This window comes from Meles meles, chromosome 17 (genome assembly GCF_922984935.1).
Source record: "Meles meles chromosome 17, mMelMel3.1 paternal haplotype, whole genome shotgun sequence".
In the NCBI taxonomy this organism is placed as follows: Eukaryota; Metazoa; Chordata; class Mammalia; order Carnivora; family Mustelidae; genus Meles; species Meles meles.
This window is the reverse complement of record NC_060082.1, coordinates 6,343,070-6,368,863: the sequence shown is the minus strand read 5'-3', so window position 1 is coordinate 6,368,863 and position 25,794 is coordinate 6,343,070. Positions and strand designations below refer to the sequence as shown.

Here is a 25,794-nt window from a genome sequence, read left to right as displayed (position 1 = left end):
AAGAAAGCATAAATGAAAAGACCAGTGCATTTTATATTAAAATCTAGATCTTTTATACCACAAAAGATAGGACAAGGATCGTGAAGAGACGAGCCAGAGTGGAAGAAGACCGGTTTAAGGCACATAACGGAGCTCAGGCTTGAGGTAAGTCTTTGACCAGTCAACAAGACAAACACTAAAGACTCCATTGAAAAATGAGCAAGAGATAGGAACAAACAATTCACACAAGGAAGAAAAAAATGGCAAAACGGAAGAACCGATGCTCACTAGTAATGAGGGAAATGAAAATTCTGATACTTCACATTCAGAATATCTAGCAAAAAAAGAAAAGAAAAGAAGGCTAAGAAAACCAAGTGTGAGCATGAGTGTGAAGCAAAGCAACAAGTACACACTGCTTGTCAGTTTACCTCCCTCCAGTGATCTTACAATATTTAATAAAGCGGTTAACTGTGTGATCTTGGATAAATCACTAAATGGAGCCAAGCTTGAGCTTCAACCTGTATAGAGTCAAAAGAAAGGCAGAGATGGCCTCAAAATGTCCAAGAATCCGCCACATGTCCATAGCCACCTCTGGCCAGGTTGTGAACAGGCCCAGGACACGCCTGCAGACTCAAACCAGACTCTCAGTGGATATTTATTAAACCATCCATCAACAAGACTGTGTTTATGGTTAGCCTTAAGCATGATTAGGGGCTGGTTCTCTAACTCTGTTTTAAGGGTTTTGTGGGCTCCACAGGAAGAATAAATCAAGCAGGGGTTGACCAAATCCAACCCAGCACACACCGTCAACATTTAAACGAGACCCAAAGTCTACAAAGCAAGCAGAGACCACCCACGCCCTCCCCCAACCCAGCCACTGTCCCAGTGGGAGATTAGTGCTAACGGAATCACGTGCATGGGGAAAAAGGATCAAGGGAACCAACCCATGATTGTGATGCCATCAGGGCTATCCCATCAGAGAGCTAAGTCCACTTCCAGGGTGAGGCAAGAGTGTGCTAAGGCCTTCTCCCTACCCCAAGGGGTAACGATCAGTCCCGGCCCACCCATCGGCTGAGAGCTGAGCAACATACTCTGCCGTGAGCGCAAGTCCCTCTTCTGACGCACACATGGACTTAACAGACTTTGAGGAAGGTCGTAGACCAGCGTGTTACACCTACTGGGTTCTTAGTCACAGGAGAACTGGAATGCCAAAAGGAACTTAAGAGTCCGTCTTCCCCAGGGAACCGCGTGGCTCAGCAGATTTCAGTATCCAACTCTTGATTTCAGCTCAGGTCGTGATCTCGGGAGTCATGCGATCAAGCCTCAGATCAGGCTCCACGCTCAGTGGGGAGCCTGCTTCAGAGTCTCTCTCCCTCGCCCTCTGCCTCTCCCCTGGGCATGCTCTCTCGCACTTGCTCGCTAAAATAAGTCTTTTAAAAAAATTTTTTTATGTTATTGCCCTAAGACTTACCACTGTACCTGGCTTGCCATAGCACTCAGGAAGTACTTACCCACTACAATAACAAAATTATCTTCCATGATCCTCTAGTCTTAGCACATTCCTACTTGTTCTCTTGCTGTGGGGGGCCGGGGGCAGGGGAGCATTTTTCCAGAACCAGCTTGGAGAGATGGCATGCAATATGGCCGGGGCTCTGGAGTCCCACTCCTGATGGAAACAGCCTTTCACCGGCCAAGGGATGAAGGACACTTGGAGGCTAAGACCTAATTTTCCTACCTTTAAGTAGAAATAATGGTCTCAGAGGACCTGCATATCAAACACAGTAATTCAAGTGTCTGAGAAACTGCAGGAGCAAGCTGGCTACGTGAGGAAGGAGGCGGAAAAGCAGGGGCACCTAGAGGGCCCAGTCTGCGGAGTGTGCGGGTTGTAGTTTGAGCCCTGCCCTGGGTGTAGAGATTACTTAAAAATAAAACCTTTTCAGGGGCACCTGGGTGGCGCAGTGGGTTAAAGCCCCTGCCTTTGGCTCAGGTCATGATCCCAGGGTCCTGGGATCGAGCCTCCTCTCTCTCTGCCTGCCTCTCTGCCTACTTGTGATCTCTGTCAAATAAATAAATAAATAAATCTTTAAAAAAATAAAATCTTTTCAAAAAAAAAAAAGAAAGAAAAAGATAAAGCAGCTGCCAAACACCTGCCTCCCCAAGGAGCCATGTCTCTCTGATGGCAAAACATGTTTGTGGTCTTATCTACTGCCACTGTCACAGGAAGGTGGTTGTAAGGGCCTGCGCCTGGGAGTGTAGAAGGGGATTAGTATTCAAATCCTCTCGACCATTTCATCCAGGAAGGCCCGTCATCCTGCACCTCCTGAGGATCTGGGAATTATTGATGCTCAATAATGCATGGAATTCAAGTATTCTTTTTCACATATTAGCTTCATTTTTCCAGGTTCACTAATGCATGTAATACATACGGAACTCAAACCATGTATGGGCACTGGGTACACAAATATGAATTACTGTCTCCGTGGCCAGAGAAGCAAGAAGACCATTAAGGAGAGAATACGTGGAGATGAATAAATGGCAATCCACTAAATCATCAGTTGTAAACGATTGTGCAATGGATAGCACAGACTCTCAGAGAAACACTTCCTTTTCTTGGAAATGTCAACAAACACCAGATTTATCACTGGTGGAGTGAAAAGTTCAGTGGGACGAGGTCGGGCCTTCAGGTTCTGCTCTTGATCCTGCCATGGGAGAGCAGAGACACGGTGGATGAAATCCTCTGTTTCACTCCCCAATTATTCCACACAAACCCCCAATTATGTGTGCCTCTATTTTAAGAAAATCCACCAACTGAAACACTGAACTTCTTAAAACAAGAGAGTGAATACCCTTCAATTTACTCTACAAAAGCACTCTTCAACTTGACAATAGTCTGTTTACCCTTTACACAGCAGGGAGGCTGGGGTCCGGGGAGACCAGGATATGGCACACAGGAGCCCCGGATGGCAGGATGGCAGCAGAGCCAGCCCTACCCTTCCTTGGATCAACAGCCTGGACCTTGTCCCTTTCACCTCGTTGTATTTCAGGCCCCCCCACCTGTAAGACACCAGAGCTGAACTCTCATAGCTGAAATCTCAGCCGATCCCCGAGGTCCCCTCCAAGAGTCTGATTCTGTTGGACTCTTCCCATTCCTTCTGCAGACCTTCCCCCTTTCCTGATGAAGTCACATCCCAATTACCTAATGTCCACATACTGGTTGACAGATCAATTAAAGCAAACAGCCAGAACACAGCCAGACGGCACGTGGTGCTCCCTGTGTTCCCGGCTGTGCAGTGCCCGCTCTCGGGGGCGTGGGAGGAAGGAACTAGTGTTCTTTCTTCCCTTAACTGCTCATCAATATGTTGCTCAAGTGCAACCACACGTAAGCAGAATTTATTCGCCACTTGTCTTATGTTCTCAAATATTTACACCTTTTGCTGATTCATGGGGAGGAAAACAACTTTTAAACTCTCAGTCAGCAGTTTGTCCAATCATAGGGGAAATAAAAAGATGGAACGTCAATTCTAGGAAAATGGCAGCAATGAGACCACATAATTATCGGGCCCTCAGCAATCCTTAAATACGGGGCAACTAAGTAACAAAATTAAAAACTCATGGACATTAAAAAAAGTGGTGACAAGGTAGCCCCATAATCCCCAAAATACATGTGGATGAATACAAATCAGCAGCCAACATAGTGTTGGTGTCTGTGTGGGAAAAAACAAAGGGAAGCAATGGGCCCGTGAGGATGGAGAGAAGAGAACCCCAAAAGGGCCAATAGGTACTCACTGAAGACCACAGTAGGAAAAGTGGAGAACCACATTTGTTGTGCGGGGCCCACAACGAGGTCCAAAGGGTGAGGGCAACTCCAGCCTCCATGAACTCTCAGTGGACTTACCAAGACAGGATCCCACAGAGAGGAGAAAAAACCCACAGCAGAATCAAAATTGGGTAGGGCAGCCAACAGAGACAAAGGCAAGAAAAGATTCCCCAAAAAAGTGGGAGCGGGAAACAGAACCATAACCTTGTCCTAATCTAACTGAAAACAGAAGAACTGTGGAGTCAAAAATCCTCCTGAACCTCACGTCTTTTTAAAAATTCAGGAAAGCGGGGCGCCTGGGTGGCTCAGTGGGTTAAGCCACTGCCTTTGGCTCAGATCATGATCTGACCTGGGGGGGTCCTGGGATCAAACCCCGCATCGGGCTTTCTGCTCAGCAGGGAGCCTGCTTTCCTCTCTCTCTCTCTCTCTGCCTACTTGTGATCTCTCTCTGTCAAATAAATAAATAAAATCTTAAAAAAAAAAGAAATTCAGGGGGCGCCTGGGTGGCTCAGTGGGTTAAAGCCTCTGCCTTTCACTCAGGTCATGATCCCAGGGTCCTGGGATCGAGCCCCACATCGGGCTCTCTGCTTGGCAGGGAGCCTGCTTCCTCCTCTCTCTCTCTCTCTCTCTGCCTGCCTCTCTCCCTACTTGTGATCTCTATCTGTCAAATAAATAAATAAAATCTTTAAAAAAAAAATTCAGGAAAGCAAGTTCACATAAAGATTAAAGAAAGTATCAGGGTCAACTCCATTGCCAGCTCTAGAAGAAAATGAATAAGGACCAAACAAAATAGCTCTGGAGATGTGGAACAATGAAAACATGCCAAAGAGACATTCAAAAAATGTTAAAATGTAACATCATTTCAAAATGAGCTAAAATTATTTTTAAAAGTAAATTATGCAAGACATGAAAACGTAAGTTAGAATTATGAAAATTCTGAAGTGACTAAATTCAAGAAAGAATCAGATATTTTAAAAATAATCATTTTAGAAACAAAAACTAAACTATAAGGAAGAAAAAAATAGACCTAAAAAAACTCCTGAAAAGTCAGGAAAGTGTTCAGATGAAAAATACATGACAATGAAAAATACATGACAAATAGTGAAGATGGACAAAGAAGAACCAACATAGGGTTAAGAGGGATCCTTGCAAAACAAAATCAAAGCAGGGGAATAGAACTCTAAAAACAGTAACTCAAACTACCCCCCATATATATGTATTGAAAACCTCACAGAGAGCATATTATGTACCTGAGAACACAGACCCAGAATAAAGACACACTCTAAGAAAACTATAAGGCATACCTAGACCTAGAAATATTGTTCCATGAGTCCTTCTTCAAGATCCCAGAGAATGAACTTCAGATAATTAAAATGACAAGACAGAAGGACAGAAGTATTTGAAGTATATAGTGATTAAGGAATAAGGCTAAGTGGGCATTAAAAGGGAGCGATTACAATGTGTAAAGGCCATGTGACCGTATCAGACTCCTACAGCTGCTGTGACAAATTATCACACATTTGGTGACTTGGGATAACAGCAGCTTATTCTGTTACAGTTCTGGAGGCCAGGAGTCCAAAAATCTTTTTCCCCGACCAAAATCATGGCAGGCTACCTTCTCTCCAAGGGGTCTAGGGGATAGTCTGTTCCTTTCCCGTCCAGTTTCTGGTGGCCACATCACCCCATTTCTGCCTCCAGGATCACCCGGTTTTTTTCCTTTTCTGGAAGTGATTGGTTTCTGCCCCCTCCTTATAAGGGCATGTATGGTGGCTTTTAGAACCCACCTGGATCATCTCCCTTCTCAAGATCCTTCATCACAAATGCAGTCTTTGCCATATGAAGTAACAAGTGCAGGTACTAGGGATCGGGACATGGACACCATAAGGGGCCGTATGTTACTCAGAGTACTGCAAGGAGCTAGGACAGCCATTCTTTTGAATGGCAGAGTATAGGGGTGGCCTGGCAAACAAGGCTTTTGATGTGTTCAGCATTATAACTGATGCTGGCATTGGTATCTGCTATTTGGAGACAGCAGCCAGGGTATTATGGGATAGACCAAACGAGTAATTACAGGATACTGAATTCTATCATTCCCTATGCACTTGAAAACTAGAATTCAGTGTGATAGCACAGATGAAATAGAGGTTAAGAAGAAACCTCATAGTCTGGGGCACCTGGGTGGGGGGACTCAGTTGGTTAAATACCCGATTCTCCATTTTAGCTCAGGTCATCATCTCAGGGTTCTGGGATTGAGCCCAGGTCAAGCTCCACACAGAGTCTGCTCATCTCTCTCCCTCTGCTGCTCCTCACCCCTGCTCACACATTCTCACTCTCAAATAAGATCTTTAAAAAAAAAATTAAATTAAAAGAAAAAAAAAAGAAACCTCAGTCTTGAGTTGTAGTTGAGTTGGAAATAGGACTATGAACTCATAAGTACATTTATATCGGTCACATCCATTCTTGAGCTCTCTTTGTATGTATTTTCCCAGCCATTTCTCCATGCTGATTTTTATTTAGAAATAAAAGTCAGCATCGGGGCGCCTAGGTGGCTCGGTTGGTTAAGCGGCTGCCTTCCGCTCAGGTCATGATCCTGGGGTCCTGGGACTGAGCCCCACACTGGGCTTCCTGCTCTGTGGGGAGCCTACTTTTCCCTCACTCTGCTGATCCCCCTGCTTGTGCTTGCTCTGTGTCAAATAAAGTCTTTAAAAAAATAAAAATAAAAAATAACTAAAAATCAGCATCTCAGGTGCCCATACAGTGGTCTTAAAAAATCATCTTGCATTAAAAGATTCCAGAAATGGCGGATTCCAGTCTGAGGCAGAAAAAAAATAGGAGGAGCCGAAAAGAGGAGAAGGGGGAAGGAGAACAGCAAGCGAGCAGGAAGACGGAGAGAAAAATCTCCCAGGCCCAAAAGAGAGGCCAGCTACCAGCTAGTGTGCATTCACCGAGGCAAAGAAAGACGTATCACGGGACGGGGAGGGAGACGTGGATCAGCCCCAGCAGGTCCCACATGACACATCAATGCAGTCATCGGCGGTGTCCAGCCAAATGCTTCAGCCTACAGACTCTCACCTTCTGGCTTCACGGAGGAAACCATCACCGTCGCGTGGATGGCCCTCCAACCTGCCAGCCACCTTCTGATGGAGACCTACGCACCTGGGGCCCCCACGCTCTTACCTGTGGGGAGGCAAGTGCCACGTTCGCATCCGCAAGCATATCCAGTCCCTCGTTCAGTTATGCCTCTCCGTGGAAAGCCACAGAAAGGCATTCTGGCCTGATCAGCGGGTGCATCTGAATAACCGGGGCCTGCTTGTAGATGGGCCTGCACACATCAGTCTCCTGGCTGCGCGAGCCATCGCCTGGGAGCTTTTAAATTCCAGGGATGGAAACGCCCCAGCCCAGATAGAGGAAAGGAGAATCCCTAGGGGACAGAGGCATCTCTGTTTTGTAAGTTCTCGGGGATCCGAAGGTACAGCTGGGTTTGCAAAGCTCCATCGACATATGAAGGGGGCGAGAAGGCTGCCCTCAGGACGTAGGCCTGGCAGGCCCGAGAGCTGGCAGGCACACAGAGCCCCCCCCGCCCCCCTGAATTTCTACAAAATCCAAGACCAAGGTCGGTCTTTTGTTTTTTCCCCCTCCTTTGCCTTTCTGCAGAATATGACCCTGTAGCGTTCTACTGTTTTCAAAACCTCTTTTGGCTGCAATCGGGAGAAATGGACAACCGAGACTTCAAAGGTCCCCCCCCCCCCAGGAGAAAAAGGTATAAATATTTGAGAACGTAAGACACGGAGCGAATAACTTCTGCCTGCCTGTGGTTACTTCAGCAACACACAGAGGGAGAGCTCGGGGCAGGAGCACCAGATTCGCCTCCCGCGCCCCCGAGAGCGGGCACACCGCGGCCGGGAACACAGGGAGCACCACGTGCCGTCTGGCTGCGTTCTTGCTGTTTGCTCTAACTGATCTGTCAGCCAGTACGTGGACATTAGGTAACTGGGATGTGACTTCATCGGGAAAGGGGGATGGTCTGCAGAAGGAATGGGAAGAGTCCAAAAGAATCAGACTCTCGGACTTGGAGGGGACCTCGGGGATCGGCTGAGATTTCAGCTGTGAGAGTTTGGCTCTGGTGTCTTACAGGTGGGGGGGCCTGAAGTACAAAGAGGTGAAAGGGACAAGGTCCAGGCTGTTGATCCAAGGAAGGGTAGGGCTGGCTCTGCCGCCATCCAGGGCTCCTGTGTGCCATATCTGCGTCTCCCCAGCCCCAGCCTCCCTGGGTAAGGAGGAAACGCTGGTGAAGACAAGACTAGCGGGGAGCAGGAGGGGCATCCCTCCCATGTGGCAGAACCAGGGCAGCGAGCCCTCCCCCACAGAAGACGGGGGTCCCCAGGCTCACACGTGTTCAGACATCTTAATGAGCTACTGCTAGAAAAAGGAAATCGTCACCATAAGGCATCACTGCCGTGAGGCACCTGACCTCTGAGAACCCAAGGGGAGCAGCCTCACCCCGACACACCAAACCCCTGCTGCATTCCACTCCCCTCTCCGTGTGTTTACTGAGCAGCTACTGCCGAAAACCCAGAAGCTCAACCCCCTCATGTAGGGTCAGGCTACGTACGCAAAGAACAGGTTGTAAGCCAAATGGTGCTTAGCAATTTGAGGAAGACCACCTCCCAAAGTTGGGAGACCAGTGGGAAGCCAGCCTTTGAGGCGGGAAGCCCTGTAAGAGGAGGATGGAGCGGACAAACCCATCCTAGCGGGGCAACGAGGAAGCCAGCTTCCGGCCGCGGGCAGGATCACCTTCAGTAAAGGAAAAGGAGGCTCTGACCGTAAAAATCTGCACCGTCTGGCCAAGGGAAAGGCTGGGAGGGCAAAGTCCACGCTCTCCACAAAAACCATTTTGAGAAATACGTCCAACACACCTCAGACGACAAGCGGGCTGGTCAAAGCAGAATTCCCGAGGCAAGAGTGAGGCCAGGGATCCCACTCCAGACACAGGCACCAGGGAAACACGGGGAGGAGCGAAGCAGTGTGTGCTTAGTGACGTCCGCCTCGTTCGCTTGTTCACGCAAGGTCAGTGGTGCACCTGTTATGCGTCCATAGTGCATCAGACATGGTGCTCCCTCTGGGACCTCCCTTGCCAGCAGTTACTACAGAGGGGGACGGTGGGGCGGCGGGGGAGGGGGGGCCCTATACAAGACAGAAGTGGCTGGGATACAGGCAGGGAACATTAGCCGAAGGCCTAGGGACACCCTGGAAGTTACTGTCTGATGCCTCTAACAACGTTATCAGCCTCAGGAAGCCATTACCGATCTGTCACCAGTGACTTCTAGAATCGCCACCTGAAGTTCTCATGTTTCAGCAACCTCCACTCCAAGAAGAGACCGGGAGGGAGAAGGGGTCGTCCTAATCCCAGCTTGCGGAGAAGGCCAGCTAGCCAGACCTTCCGAACAGCCCACTCAGCCTTTTCCGCCTTTCGCGAGAGGCTCCCACAGACACAGTCTCATGATCGTCGTGTGGCTGAATGGACATTAAACTGCCGCATGTCAGCAGCCTCAACATGCTTCCCCAGCTCTGAGGGAGTGAGAGACGTCAGGACCGCTCAAGGAAGGTAGAGAATTCCACACGGGACATCACGACTTGGCACAGCCAAGGGTCCAGCCCTGGCCAACAACTTTGGGCCAGACAGAGAGAGGAGGCAAGTGAAACCACCTTTCAAGTTCATGCAGTTCAGACTTTAGAGGATCCTCTAATGGAGGTGGTTTAAAGCTTTGTCACACGAGTCCCAGTGATCCGATCCACTTTCCTAGGAAGCACAGAGTATTTAATTCTGCATCTTTTCTGACTCTCCTTCCCAATACAGCCTGGCCCTAGTCTGTCTTTGTAACTTCTCTGACCTCTACCCCTTCATTTCCATGTCCCCCACCCTTTGTCACCCTGGTTCGGGTCCTACACGTGGGTTTTTAGCACTGGTCCTCTGTTTGCTTTATTTTTACAAACAGCTCTTCTCTCTCTCCTCGTCCCAAGACACTGTGTGTGCTCATTCACACACACACGCATGTGGGTCATCCCCTAGAAACATTTTTTGTCCCGTACTGTTTACAAGCCACATCTTTCAAGCCTGGTATTTTTAAGATTTTATTTATTTGTCAGAGAGAGAGCACACAAGCAGGCAGAGAGGCAGGCAGAGGCCGAGGGAGAAGCAGGCTCCCGGCTGAGCAAGGAGCCTGATGCGGGACTCGATCCCAGTACCCTGGGATCATGACCTGAGCTGAAGGCAGACATTTAACTGACTGAGTCACCCAGATATCCCTCAAGCCTGGTATTTAAAAGCTTCCTGGAGTATGGGTCCTCCTACCTCATGCATTTCTTCATATCTGTGGTTTTCGAACTCTTAAAAAAAAAAAAAAGGTACTAAAACCCTACATATAAACCCTTGTCTCCTCCACTCCCACCACAGGACACCTTTCCCTTCTCCTTCACGTCCCTAAAAGCTGCCCACTCGCGTCATCATTCCTACACATGATCCCTCCAAACTGAAAGGTGCCTGTACCTCTTGGCAACTTCCAGAAGGGAACATGGGCCCGGGTTCCAGCCCCAAACAGCTCTCACCGGTCTATTACAACCCTCTACCAATACGCACATACACACACACACACATGCAACGCACTCCTTGTACAACTACTACAGTGACATTCGTACACTCAAGAATCCTCATTTCATGCCCCTGCAGGACCTTTCGCAAAGTCACAGACCAAGCCACTAACCACAGCCTTGGAACACCGTCCTGGGACTGGGGAAGAAGATGGACAGATAAGCTCTCCCCCAGCACAGCAGTACCCACAGCTCGTGGAGAGCTCAGTAGAACATCCACTGGAAAAAGCAAGGCCTTGTTTTAGCAATTCGTGGCCCAGTGTTGCCTAGATTTGGGGATAGAGTGACCTTGGACAAGTCACTTAATACGGAGCCTCTTAAAGCACCATGATAAGAGAGAAAATACCATCTCCTGCGCAGTGTACTCACAAGGATTGAATGAGAAAGGGTGTAAGGCACCTCGGAGAACGCCCAGCACATGGTATGTGCTCCTACCCACTCCTGCCATTGTGCCCATCTTTCCGCATATCCGCATCTCCCCAGCTAGCAGGACGGCCTTCCGGTCACCGTCCAGTCTTCTGGCTCTCTGACCCCAACACCAAGCACCGTGCCCCCAGTACAGAAGCACAATAAATACGTCCTATACGACTGAATCTATTTCTACACCTGCAGTTAGGAACATGTATTCTGGGAACACAAGTTAGCTTCAGAACGGGCCACTTGGAGGGAAGCCATAAACCTATGGAAGGAAAGTGACTATCAGGGTCTTAAGGACTTAGGAGGGTTTACACAAAGATTGTATGGGGAAGAGACCAGGGCCTCTGGTCATTCCACCAGAACTGCCTCGGCTGGCTCCAGCCGCTGACCCCAAGATTCTCAATGATGAGTCCTGATTTGATTACAGTCACCTGGGGGAGTTTTACCGACGTACAGAGGACAAGGTTCTAGTTTCGGGTGTAGCCATCACTTCAACAAGTCCACTTGTTACTCGGTGCTCACCAGGATAAGCGTCGTCATCATCCAATAACCCTGCGATGTTATCACAAGATCATCGACCAAGCTCCGTCTGCTGCACTGTTCATCGCGGACTTATTCTAACTATGAGTTTGCACCTCTTAATCTCCCATCACCTATTTCACGCACCCTCTACTCCTCCCGCTGACACGCACCGAGAACTCCAGCTACGACACAGAAAACAAGCAGAAGAAGACTCAAAGATGGAAAGAGGGCCAACCAGCCAGGGACCTCAGCACTCAAGGCACGACATGGCAGTCGGGTTCCCTGGGTTTTCTTTCTGCCTCGTGTATCCCAGACTGGTTGCTGGAGAAATCAGAGACCCAGGAAAGCCAACAGAGGGACAATTTTAAAAATCCTGGGATGCCTCTCTCTGTCGAAAAAATAAATAAAATCTTAAAAAAAAAAGAGTCCCAAGATGAGCCTGCTCTCTCCAGCCAAACGACCAGGACGGGGGCAGCCCCACATGACAGAGTTTTAGACAATGACAGCCTACTCCAGCCCAGCGTCACAGAAGAAAACCGTGCCCCCACCTGCTGGGTCAAGAAACTTGATTTTGGGGGCACCTGGGTGGCTCAGTGGGTGAAGCACCTGCCTTAGGCTCAGATCATGATCTCGGTGTCCTAGGACTGAGCCCTGCATTGGACTCCCTGCTCAGCAGGGAGTCTGCTTCTCCCTCTCCCGCTACCCCTACTTGTGTACTCTCTCTCTCTTTAATAAAATTTTTTTAAAAAAGAAAGAAATCTGACATCTGCCTTCATCAGGCTGGAAGGAGATGCTTCACCCTTTCCTTCTTCCTGGGGCTATCGGGGAAGGTTGAAGGGAAGCCGGGCCACCAGGACAACATGGCCTACCCCCACGTCCCCGCTGGGGGTTAGAGGAGGCCTAGCAGAGAGTCCAGAACTTTCACCACCACCCAGCGGTTAAACAGGCAGAGGGTCAGCGGAGACCCCACAAGTACCACCAGTGAGGCACTCCCGCCCGGCTCTGGCGTGGTCTCCGCCGAGGCCAGTAAAGACTCTAGACTTCCATCCCCACCTGATGGTAATGAGACAGCGCTCCCCTCCCCTGCCACAGGCAGAAGCATCTTGCTGAAACAGAAGATTTAATTAAGACCCAGAAGCTCCTAGTACCCAGAATGTCCAGGTTTCAATCAAAAATCATTCATCACTCCAGGAACCCAGAAAATCTCAACACGAATGAGAGAAGACAACAACAGATGCCAACACCAAGAGGAGGATATATTAGAATTATCTGACAAAAATTTTAAAGCAGGCTTCATTTAAGTATGTGCTTGGGAAAAAAACAAAACAACAAAACAGCCTCAGCAAAGAAACAGAAGACATGAAAACTGCAACTTCCAGGAGGCACCCCCTACTAAGTAAATTCGAATCACCGAGAACAGCTGCCGTCGGAACGTGTTTTCTTAACTCCCCGATGAGCACCAGGTGTGAGAACCAGTGCTCCAGCTTCATCAAATTAGCGTGTCTTTCCGCATCACCTGGAAGACATATGTGATCACGACAGATCAGGCCCTAATGCTCCTCCAGCAAGCCCAGGCCTCTGTATTTTGATTGATTTCCAGATGATTCTGAGAGACGTCAGAGTTTGAGAACAGCTGCTTTCGCTAATGGAAGGCATCTACGGGAGAGTCTCCTCGTGGAAGGATGCTGCAAAATTCTTGACCTGAAGGAGGAAAGAGTTGCATTTCAGCAACCTTGAGTCCAGGGGTCAAGTTTCAATCCTACTTTGGGGACGGGTGCCCAGGATACAACGTGTTCAAGCGGCGCTGCCAAATTAAAGAAAAGAAAATCCACACACGTGGAGGGCCAGCTTGGAAAGGCCACCACAGCCCAGGTACAGGTCATGTGTGTTTATGTGGAAAGAGCGTGGGAGTGAGCTGTCATGCTACCTGTCACTTGGCTCCTGGGAGACATTAATCTTCCTCTTGGCAGAAAAAGAAAATGCTTCCACATGAGCGCCTCTGCCCATCCAGAGAGGCCAACACAAAAGGGGAAGCATTGGCAATCAAGCCCGAACAAAAGGGCACCACCGGGGAGCCTCTCTGTGGGGGGCTGTGGGCTGAGAGCTCCAATGGAGAGCGACGGGGGGGCTCCCCGATGGGGGGCGGCCCGCATTCACTCTCTCCTGGAGGGGCCTCTGGGCAGAGAGGACGGATCCTCGGGAGCCCAGAAAGGCCGAGGAGGGCTGTGGAGGTGGCCGGGAGGAAGAGGGGTGGTGAGGGGGTGTGGAGCCCCCCACGACACAGGAAGTGCACAGCCAGAGCCCAGCAAATAACACTCTTCAGGAAGGAAGGGCCTCCCGAGCTCCTCTCCACCCCGCCGCTGGCCCGCTCACGGGTGCCGCCCGTCCGTGTCTAGACAGCAGCAACATGGTGCACCAGAGGGGTCTTTGCAAGTGGCCTGTTGCCCACTGGCACATAGCAGCTGACCGGTCCCCGGGTCCCAGGCAGGACCTCGGCGGGAGGTGCGAGACCACCCCCTCTAACAGACCATTTGCCCATTCGATCCAGCCTAAAGAGATGTGCCTCCCCCCTACAGGGCCACTGTAAAGATTAAATCAGTCAACATACGTAAAACGCTGAGAACCAAGCATAAAATATGGTACTTGATAAACATGAGCTCTTAAAGATCGGCAGTGATAATGCCCTGAGCCCAAATGCCTGGCTTTGGCTGGGGGGACCTATCCATTACCGAACTCTGTCTCCCTTTGCCTCGGCTTCCCCATCTGTAAAACGGGAAATAAGAGTACCTTCACTCCCGCGGCTGCTGGGAAGACGAATCATTTCAGAGAACATGAACAGGGCCTGGAACACAGTAAGTGCTTTTGAAATGACCGTGATTATGATGTTGGACAGCATGAGGCAGGCACGTGGCGCTTCCGCTGGGCTCTAGGGACGCTTACAGCCTAGACTGGGAGGCCAGAGATGCACACACCCGACCAGCACGGAACAGCAGCACTGAATCCAGGACCTGGGGCAATTCTGCAAGCATGAGTCTCCCTCTCCTGCACTCACATGCAGGCTAATGCAGTTCAGAATGTTCTGGGTGCAGGAGAGACCCTGGTCTCATTCAGCTCTCAAGGCTGGTCTGGTGAACAGTCCTCCTGGGAACATGGTAGCTTCCAGAATAAACGGGAGAGAGCCCACAGCCCTCCACTTGCACAGATGGACCATCAGGGTAAGACCCACAAGACCCCGTCAAGTGCTGCAGAAAACCAACAAGAAAACCGCCGGGCTCACATGCCGGGGGTTGGGGGAGCAAGGGGTTCGAAGTGTTCGGGCGCTCTGGACGTGAAACCTGCTGGAAGTGCCCCGATAAGTGACTTCTAAAGCCAGCTGCTCCGGGGCTTACAAGGAAACATGATGCTGAATCGAAAAATTGAAAAGGGAAATGTAAGCATCACGAGATATTAATTAATCCCATGATGCCAGATTCCTTCAGCTTAGATTACCTCTGCTTAAAGAAATATTTATCCAAGACATTCAGGGAAAGACAGTGAAGACAGACAGCATCCCGCATGCCAGGAGATTCTGTGATTTTTAATCCTACCGAGGATTAAAGGCTGAAACACGAGTGATGGGGGCATGCACCAGAAGCTAGTTAACCCTTTTTTTTTTTTTAATTCCCTCCCGAGGAGGCTGACAGCTATTTTAAGCCCCCAAAGCAGCCACGCTGTCTGAGTTGCAACTTTGGGAATCCAAATGGTCCTGTAGCTACAGCTTTAAATGGGCATGCAGCGTGGATACGCTACCAGGCCTCTGACTTCCCAAAGAATTAATCTAATGCTGCAGATTACAACCACACACAGAAGCAAGCTATGGTGCAGTTTGTAGGACAAAATATAATAATAATAATAATAGCAGCCCAGCCTGGGCCAGGCTCTGCACGAGGTGTTCCATGTGCAACTCATTTACCCCAGGAGGTAGGGGTACGTGTACCCTCTTTTTACAGACCAAGGTGCCATGGAACAGATGTTGACTAACTCACAGAAGGTCACACAGCAAGAGAGGGACAGGGCCAGGATTTGGACCCAAGCACAGTCTGGATCCTGAATTCACGCTATACTATACTGTCAACCAAATCCGTGTCCCTAAGATTATAAACTAGCAAGTTAAAGGAAACAAAACAATGAATGGGGTTGGGGGGGGTACCAATTCATTAATGAGAACACAACAGGCTGAAAATGTTTTGCGTTTTTTTTTTCTTTTTACTAACAAATGACAATTATCTCCTCCTGAAACTGGCCAGATGTTCTGTAATCAAAGATTCTAATTCCATGGCACATCCATCATGGGGATTCCACTTAATTCAGGGAAAATGCTTACTCGGCACTTCCTCTGGAAGGAAGAGGCATGGGGCGGGGGAGGGGGGGTGTGCAGAGCGGGTGCACGGAGGGTATGCGTCCTGGGAGGCCAGGGGACTGCAAGTCACAGACACAGAGCAAGAGACCAGGTCAGGAGGGGACGGGAGCTGGCAGAGGCCTATCCAGTCCTTGCGCTCACGTCAGCGCCGTCCTGGCAGTCCCCACAGGGAGCATCTCAGAAATTATGTTCATTTACTGCAAATACACATTCTCTATGCAAGGCACTGCACTCAGCACTGCAGAAGGCTTGGGGGGGGGGGGTGGCGGACCCAAAGTGACAAGGGCCCTGATGATGGCACAGGGAGAAAAAATCAGAGAGCTGCTTAACTGCGCGGTGGGGTCTGGTTAGTCCCCTCAACACAGAGGAGGGATAGGTCACATCTGCCCCAGAAAGTGACACTAGGCTAGGTCTGCGTGGGACATGACATGGGAGCCTAGGGAATGGGGTATACTCTGATCGGCTCGGAGTGTGGGGTGATAAGGGGAATTGTTCAAAAACAGCCCTGAATATCATGCTAAGAATTCTGGCTCTAATATAGTAGGCTTGGAGACTCTTTGTGTTTTTGAGTAGGAGGACAACATAATTATATTGCAGGAAAATTACCAGAGCAAAAGTTTATAGGATCAAGTGGAGGCCTCCAGAAAGTTATTCAAACAGTCTGGGAAGAGGCCGTGAGCGTCTGAACCAGCCAGAGGTGGGAAAGGATGGAACAGGCAGGGTGCATGGGCGGAGATCATCGAGAAGATTCAAGAACGCAGCAAGTGACTTGATATGGGGATTCACGGAGAGAAGAACCTGACCACAATGGGGATCCAGTGACCAGCCGATGAGTCGGCTGTTAAACGAAAGGGTCCAGGCAGTGCTCCAAAATGTCAGGCCTCAGTGCCCGAGAGCATGGTGGGGTCACTAAGAGAGGCCCCAAGTCAGAGAGATTGGCCAGCTTATCCATGTTCCTTGGGGCAGAGACGGTCAGCGGAAGCAGCAAACAGAGATCTGGAGGCTGGACTAGAGTTAGAGGTCCAGGAGCCAACCTGCCTAGCAGCAAGGAGGGGATGCAAACAAGTCCTCACAAGAGAGGTCCAAGGGAGGAGAGGCAACAGCCGGCAAGGAGGAGGAGGGCAAGTTAGAGGGACGGGCAGAGCACAGCCACCTGAGAGCCTGCTCAGAGAGCAGACTAAGGCAATCCGAGGAAGAGGACAGGCCGCACAGCAAGAAAATCAGCAGGGAATGAGGACAGAAAAGGGAAACAGTACAACAGTTCCTACAGTGGGAACCAGGACAGAAGTCAGCACACCTCCAGGAGCTGAAGAGACCCTGGGAAACTGCAGAGACTAGACCGCTCTCTCCCGGGACTGAGCTGCAAAAGGGAGGGAGGGACACTTGTTAAAGAAAGAGATGCAGAGAAGTGAGTCGTCATGTAGGGGAGGTCGCAGCGCATTCCTGGGCAAAGACAAGTGACGGACTGGGGAGGAAGGTGAGCCCAGGGAAAGGTGGGGGTTGCCGGTGCAGGGAAGATTGAACAAGAACTCTGCAGAGGACGGAGGGCAGAGGGATCTCAAAAAAGGAAGCGGTACAAAGAAAAAATATGTAATTGGACTTCATCACAACGAAAAACATCTGTGTTTCAAAGGGCAGCATCAAGAAGGTGAAAAGACTACCCGCAGGATCGGGGGAAATGCACTCACATCTATATAAAGGACTTGAATACAGAATAAGGAACTTTCACAGCTCAAGAACTTTTTAAAAAAGACAATCCAAGGGGCGCCTGGGTGGCTCAGTGGGTTAAGCCTCTGTCTTTGGCTCAGGTCATGATCCCAGTCGAGGCCTGCATCGGGCTCTCTGCTCAGCAGGGAGCCCGCTTCCCCCTCTCCCTACCTCTCTGCCTACCTGTGATCTCTTTTTCTGTGTCAAATAAATGAACAAAATCCTTAAAAAAAAAAAAAATCCAAAAATGGGTCAAGGATCTGAATAGACATTTCTCCGAAGACAACATATAAATGGCCAATAAACACATGAGAAGATGTTCTGTATCGTTATTCATCGGAGAAATGCAAATCAAAACCACAATGAGACAGCATTTTCACACCCACCAGACTGGCTAGACTCAAAAAGCCAGATGACAGTAAGTGCCCATGAGGACATGGGAAACCCAAACCCCGCTGGTGCGAATGGGGCAACCATACTGGAAACAGCCCCTATCGGTTCCACAAAGAGTGAAACCCAGTTACTAGGAGACCAGGCAATTCCACTCCTCCTTATCTACCCACAAGAAATGAAAATGGACATCCCCACCAAAACAAGGACACTCGTGTTTACAGAAGAAGTCTTCATAGAAGCTAAAGAAGGAACCTCAGCAGCCATCGGTGGGTGAATGGATAAACATAACGTGCTATGCCCACGCGGTGGTGTATGATTTGGCCATTAAAAGGAATGAAGCACTCACCCCGGCTTCAATACGGACTGAAAACATGCTAAGTTAATGATGTCGCCCGCAGGGCGCTTGGCTGGCTCAGTCCACTAAGCGTCCGACTCTTGGTTCCACCTCAGATCGTGATCTCAGGATGGTGAGATCGAGCCCCTCGTCGGGCTCCACATTCAGCAGGGAGTCTGCTTAGAGATTCTCTCCCTCTGTTCCTTTCCACCCCGTGTGTGTGGGTGCACTCTCTCTCAATTAAATCTTAAAAAAAAGATGCCACTCATGCACACACATACACACGCACACAAAAACATATTATATGACTTCACGGATATGAAATGTCAAGAATAGGCAAATCTAGAGACAGAAAGTAGTTTAATGACTGCACAGGGTTGGGCTGGATAGGAGGGTAGGGGGATGCTAAATTGAGAGTATGGAGGTTTCTTTTTGAGGTGATGAAAATATCCCAAAACCGACTATGGTGATGGTTGCATGTATCTGTGAATATACTAAAACGCCCTAATTGTGTATTTCACGTTAGTGAACTGTATGGCATGTGACTTATGCCTCAATAAAACTCTCAGAATGTTGCGGGGAAAAGAAGCTCATTTTCCAAAAAGAGGAAGGAAAGCAGCAGACACCAAGTTTGCAATGTTGGACAGCAAAGTGGAAGGAGCAGAAAAGGTCATGGGCATGGCCCCAGGCAGCCCTGGGAAGCAGGACAAGGATGGCAAGTTCACCAGGGAGCTAAAGGCCTCAAGGTGATGAGGGTGTGAGGCGGCAGATAATTATAGTCAAAGAAAACATTCTGAAAGTTCAAGTTCTTGGAAGTAGCAGCATTATGAGTAAGCGATAATAAACGGTGAGTCTGATTAGGGTCTTGGACATAATGACTGGCAAAGCTCAACATTACATGTGCCTGAATGATCTGCACATTGAAAGGACCGGGACACTTTGCGCCAAGGAGACAAGACTGAAAGCCATCAATTCATGAAATGTATGGCTAGGTAGAAACAGACCTGCCCACCAGATCCCCAAACATCCGCTGTGGAGGAGCACAGTGGGGCACATGCACGAATAAAAACAGCCATCATCGGGGCCTGGGTGGCTCAGTGGGTTAAGCCTCTGCCTTCGGCTTAGGTCATGATCTCAGGGTCCTGGGATCGAGCCCCTCATCGGGCTCTCTGCTCAGCAGGGAGACTGCTTCCCGCCCCCCTCCCCCCCCCCCCCGCTTGCCTCTCTGCCTACTTGTGATTTCTCTCTCTGTCAAATAAATAAACAAAATCTTTAAAAAAAAAAAAAAAAAAACAGCCATCATCTCAGAGCAGCGCTGCATCTCTGAAACTGACTGCCCCCCAAAAGTGGTCCAGCAGAAGATAACAATGGGAAGGGCGCCTGGCTGGATCCGTCAGTAGAGCACTCGACTCTTGATCTTGGGGTCGTGAGTTCAAGGCCCATGTTGGGGGCAGAGCTTACTTAATTAAAAATAAAAAAAGGTTACAGTGAGCTTAAAAGCACCTGGACAAATACGTAAGAAGGTGAAATGAAACTCTGCTTCAACGGCAGAGTCGGTATGTACAGCAGGCCCTCCGTTTGAAGCCCTACTGGTCCAGAAGACAAGACCTTGGAGGCAGAACTCCCACACCCGGGATATTGTGGAGTCGGGGTGAGAGCTCTTCACCACGCTACATGCTCAAGTATGAGTCAGAGCACCCCATTTATGGTGAGCCAATAATGTAATGTCCTAATCTGGAAGCCCTCGCCACAGCATGCTCAAGAGGCATCCACAGGCAGCCTGCCGTCCAGGGTTTCTGGAATCTCTAAAATCCAAATCACGGAAACCACCAGCCAGTGAAACCATTTAGCAAGGAGGGCACTATGACCAGACAACAGAGTTCAGCTTTGACCAAGAGCTCCCCAACTGCAAGATCACTCCACAATAGGACAATATCTTTACTGCTTTCAGACTTTCTACAGTGGGTACTTTCTTCCACTTGACAAATACTTTGTTATTGTTGGCTATGTATGCCCCTGATGCTGGGGCAGGGGTTCCACACAGAGGCAGGAGACAACATCCTCAAAGAACACGCACATCCCTGCAGACAGTGTATGCAGAGGGGCACAAAATCTCACAGCCAACTGTGACCCAAAGACAGCTTCAGCAATCTCTCCCACCCCGTGTGCACCGGTACAATGTGGCCTTAATGCCGGCCCTCAGGAATGAAGTGCACCTCTCCTCCCCTTGAACCTGAGCCAGTCTATGGCCTGATTTAACCAACAGAATACAAAAATGACCCTGTGTTAACTTTGGAGGACGGGCCTTCGAGGCTCTGCCTTCACTGTTTGAACACTCCCTCCCGAAAGCCAGCTGCCACATAAAAGGGCCATCATGCTATGAGGACATCCAAGCGACCCCATGGAGAGAACCACCACTGGGAGAACCAGTCATGTGAGAGAGGCCTTCAAGGACCTTCCAACCTGGCCCAGCCACAGCTAAATGAAGCCAAATGACTGAGCCCGTCAACAACAACACGTGCAACAGAAGAACAGCCCCGCCAAGCCCCGCCTGAACTCCTGGCGCCCAAAATAAACAGATGCTGCGTAAAGCCACTTCATCTTCGGGTAATCGGTTAAGCAACAAGAGATTCCTGAAACTGACTTGAAGCCAGGAAAGCAGGCCTGAGTCCTGGATCTCGCCTTATCTAGCGAGGTGAGCCTGGGTCGACGACTTCCCCTGCGCTGCAGTTTCCTCGGCTGTAAAAGCAGGGGGTTGTGTACTAGGTAAGCTGAGGTGCTTTCCCGTTGTGACAGTCTGCGCCAGACCCATGGTCTCCAGGAAGGGTTGAGGCGATGAGCGCTGGGTATACGGACTGGGCATGAGGAAGAGGAACCGGAACCAGGAGACAATGGCCCTGGGGCAGCAGCAGCTCCATGGCTCGTAGTAAGTCCTCACTAAAAATCAGCTAGAATCAGATGGTCGGAGCAGTTCCGTGATGCTGGACGAGTTAATCCCTCTGATCCCCAATTTTTTTTCATCGGAGGAACAGAGAGGACACGAATGCTTCTCTTTCTACCTGAAGAAAAGGCTTTGTATGGGAAAGTCCCATGCGAATTTAAAAAAAAAAAACCTACAAAATGCATAGCTACCAAAGCCATGCCCAGTCCCCTCCTCACCCAGCACAGGGAGACAGTCGGTCAGTGGCACTGGCTACCAGGAAGACACATGGGGACAGAGGGAGAGGCAGGGATAGAGCAGCCACACAAGCCATCAGGCCGAGTGAGATTTTACCACTCCCACCTCCCAGCAAGGATCAGTGGGCCAGGCACCCATGCTGCCCACAGAGGGCAGGTAATCCCTTAGGAGCAGAGCCCAACCCAAGGGGATATCTGCAAACATCCCAACACTAAAAGTTCACAGAATTTCCTACATCAGAGTCCGAAAGGCCAGCAACCTGAGAATGCCCCGCCAGGGAGCTGTGAATCAGATCACCGCCCAGCACAGAGTGGACACTCCATAAAAATGACTAAGTAAGCACGCGGTCTGGGAGTCTGGAGGAGTCAAACTCTCAGTAGTTGAAATGCTGGCTTTGCCATCCACAGCTGTGAGCACTACAGCAGGCAACAACCTCCCCAGCCTATACCGTCATTTATAAGACCTGAGGAGACCCGCCTCCAGGGAAGCAGTGAGAATCACATGAACCCACACATGAAAAACATCTGAGATTAAGTGCATGATGGTTTTTGTTTTCTTTTTTTTTTTTTTCCGAGAGAGAGAGAGAGAGAGAGAGAGAGGAGAAGGAGAGAGCATCTTAAGCAGGCTCCTCAACCAGCATGGAGCCCATCGGGGCTCATTCTGTCGACCCCGAGATCCTGACCTGAGCCGAAATCAAGAGTCCGATGCTTAACTCACTGAGCCACCCAGGCACCCTCATGATATTGTTTTTCAACGCACCGACCTTCTGACTCCCAGACACTCTTCAACCCCAGCCATAACCTTTCAATCCCTGCCGAGGCCTGAAAATGAGTGGCATCCATCCAAACAGTCCCTCCATCCAGTGTTGATTCTGAAAAACTGCCAGCCCTTGGGACAGAAAAGACCTGGGCTCATTTTCCAAGGGGATCTGACAAGGCAGCGAGATTACATTTACATTTTCCAGCCCGTGCTTTTCCAAAATGAATGTGGTGCAGATTTAACCCTGACATCCCAGGGAGCGTGCAGGTCCACAGACCCTGCTCTGGTGGAAGGTGGAAACCAGCCCCAGGAGGCACTTGTCAGATGGATCTGGGACAGAAAATCTGATTCCACCGCTACTCAGGTCCCGGCTGATGCGGTTGGAACGTTTGAACGTCCTGGTGTCCAGCATCAATTACAAAGGGCTGGGAGTTAGGACCAGTCCTCAGTCAGCCCTGTGCTTTCTCCTCTACCTTGCCATTCTCAGGGCAGAATCCCTTGGTTGCCTTTGTCTCAGATCTGCATTGGGAGCAGTCTGGACCAGCTGTGGCTCCCCATCCTCTAATCAAGCACCACTGTGTGTGAACCCGGGTAAGTCACTAGAGGAACTACATCACGCAGGCCCCGGACATTTGCTTAGAAAAGCAATTCCATGTAGGGAAGGTGAAGGTAAGATCCAGCAAGTTGGAGGCAAGCCTCAAGCCCAATATTTCTCAAAATTTGGTCCCAGCCACTTGCATTAAATCACTGCAATCCCCATTAAAGGTACCCAGTCCCAGGCTCCCCCCAGATGTGTCAAATTAGGATTGGGGGTGGCAAGAATCTGACTTTTCAATAGGCTTTTTACGCCTGTTGCGTTTTGACACCTGGTTGGGACCAAAGGCAGAGACTGTGCAAAAAAGAATTAAAAAGGTTTTAAAACACTTTAATTCTTGATCCCCCTTCTTGCCCTCATTCTTGTGAAACAGAGCACTGGTAAGCCAAACAAGACAAAGCCAAGTCCCCAATTTATGGATATCCAAGAAAACTGAATTATGAGCACAATGAAAAGCCATGCTGTAAAGTGAAAAAGGCTCACCAGAGCAACAGGCCTGGACAAAAATTAACCCAAACATCCCATCTTAGACCAACCAGATCTATTCTGAGAGAAACAAGATAAGATCTTGGCTACAGCCCCACTCTGGTCCCAGCCATGCCCACTAATTCCGCTCTGCATTCCACTACAGGGTCTGAGTGGGATGGAGGCAAGGGTGTCCTAGCTCAAGCAAATGTGGTTGGGGGAAAGTTATGGGGGGGGGGGGGGGAGTAAGATTCACCAATCCACACATTCCCACGAGAAGGAAAAATATCTAAAGATAACTGACTGCATTGGGCACATGTCAGACACTCAAAAAATGTTTCACAAATTGAAGGAAATAGCCACCTGATGGAATCACCCTTGCCTGAGATAACACCATGCATCTTCAAAGCCACGAAGGAAAAAAGGGAACGGAGAGTAAAACTGTCTCCACATCTAACGTACTGTCTTTTCAGAACCAGCAAGAACCTAAAAAACAACCTCCTGGTAGGGGCAATACCTTCTGTCACTTAGCAGCGACAGGCACGCTGCAGGTGCTGAGAAACTCTGAGTCTTTGGGGTCAGGCGGCATGAAGGAAGAGCAGAAGCACTTTCCGCAAGCGATGGGCAGCGGGAGCCCAGCTGAGATCGCAGGAACCAGAACGCCTCCCTCTGGGAAGTGCATCCCAGGGGGCCAGCCTTATCGCGCACCTCCTGGTCCAGTCCCGAGGCTCGCGCCCCGCCCCCTCCCCAAGGACGGACTCGGGGCTCCGGCCTCCGCGCTGAAAATTCCAGTCATCCCCGCTAAATTCTTCAACAGCGGTTCCCTACTAGCTGCTGAAACTTAACATTACGCCACAAAACTAGCAAATGGGCAGGTTTCACCCCTCCCCCTTCAATGACTGGCGCCTGCAAAGGAGTCCTGGCAAATCAGGCATTTAAGAAGTGGCTGACACCTGGACCCGGTTACCTGAAATCTAGAACAAAAACAAACACAGAAACACCCCTGTATTATTTTCCTCCATCAGGAAGTAGGCATTCCCCCCTTTAAAAAAGCAAAAACAAAAACAAAAAAACCTTCCTGAAAGCACCTCTCCCGCGGGATCCCAGCAGGTAAATAACACCAGAGCTTCCCCAAAGCGATTCCAAAGAATCAGGGGTCCAGGCTGCGCTCCCCCGCTGGCTTCTCCTGCTCAGAAGGAGGGATCGGGAAGTCAGGCAGTCCCGGCGGGTGAGGATGGGGGCGTCCGCAGGTGGGAGGAGGGGGCGCAGCAAAACCGCCCAAACTTCCCAGCTGCTCTGAAGCAGTTTGGGCCGGAGCCCGCGGAATTCAGTCCTGACCAGGGGAATCACCTCCCTAACAGAAAGGCCCCCCACATCAGCCTGGCCCGCCAGCCCCGCGTCCGCTCGGACGTGCCCCCAGACGGGTATTGCCCCGCCTCGGGGGCCCCTCACCTTGGCCTCGAAGCAGATGCCGTGCTGGAAGGCGTCCTCGTTGTGCAAGGGGATCCGCAGGTCGTGCCCATCGTCCACAAGGTTGTACTTGGTTTTGCTGGGCATGGTGGTGACCCGCGGTGGACCGGCTCCTCCAGAGGCGGCGGCGGGAAGGGGCTGGCCAGACCCGGGAGGAGTGAGGAGGGGAGGGGAGGGGAGGGGCTCGCGGCGGCCGCGGGAGCCGGGACCCGAGCGGCGCCGAGGGCCGGACGGCAGCGGGCTGCGCGGCTGCGGGCGGCGCTGTGGCCGCGCGATTCCTGTGGGCGAGGAGGGCGGCGGCGGCGGGAGCGGGCGGCGCCCGGCCGGGGGAAGGGAGAGGTGGGCGCGCGGCCCGAAGCGGGACCCGGCGCGGCGGCTGCCCAGGACGAGGAAGAAAAGGCGGCGGCGGCGAGAGCAGCGGCGGCGGCGGCAGCAGCGACGGCGGAGCGGGGTGCCTGTCACGGAGACGCCGGATCGGCCGCCCCGGAGCCGCTCCTCCTGCGGGGCGGGGCCTGGGCCGGCTCCTCCCACGGGCGCCCAGGCCCCGCCCCGCGCCCGCACTGGCCCCGCCCCGCGACGCCCGCCCGCAGAGCAGGTGAAAGTCCCCGGGAGCGCGGTGCCCGCACTGGTAGGCAGGCGAGCCCTGCGGCCCCGCCCGCGAGCTGCACCGTGCTTCCGGGCGCCCGGGCTCAGCCCTGCTTCTGTTCTTACGGTCACGTTCGGAGCCGGGTGCCGAGGGTCAACCGCCGCAGCAGCGCCTTCGATGTTTTGTTTTTGTTGGGAGGGGCGAAGGGCAGTGTTTATTGTCGGGTGTTTACGTTCTCCCGGGAAGGCCCAGCTCCTGGCCCAAATACATCCAAATCAGTAATTCTGAGAGTTCCATTTCCCTGGAGAATGAAGATTGTACCCAGTGGGGACCCATCACAGCCGCTTTTTGTTCCTTGGAGCCGTGATTTGTGGCTTGTGTAATGGGACCTGGGGGATGCCTTTTGGAATGATTTTAATATTAAAAAACCATCAGCCTGTGGAAATGGAGGAGGCCAAAAAAGGAATACTAAGGACAGGAGAATCCTCAGCCTTTTCATTTTTCTTAATTAAACCTTCTGTAACC

The 25,794-nt window shown here is 50.6% G+C and overlaps 1 protein-coding gene across 8 annotated transcripts in view; it reads right to left on the bottom strand.

Moving 5' to 3' along the window:
* The window catches only part of LOC123927451 (nitric oxide synthase 1 adaptor protein), a 276,952-nt gene extending 251,631 nt beyond the window's left edge, over positions 1-25,321 (bottom strand). For 2 of the 8 annotated variants that reach the window (XM_045982026.1, XM_045982035.1), the window contains exon 1: positions 24,666-25,313. In XM_045982026.1, coding sequence (XP_045837982.1) covers positions 24,666-24,770 — 105 coding nt within the window. In that variant the 5' untranslated portion in view covers positions 24,771-25,313. Of the gene's footprint in view, positions 1-12,794; positions 12,819-24,665 lie in introns of those variants that run through there. The other 6 variants (XM_045982028.1, XM_045982030.1, XM_045982033.1 and 3 more) reach the window with 5 other exon arrangements.
* Between the last annotated feature and the right edge of the window lie 473 nt (positions 25,322-25,794).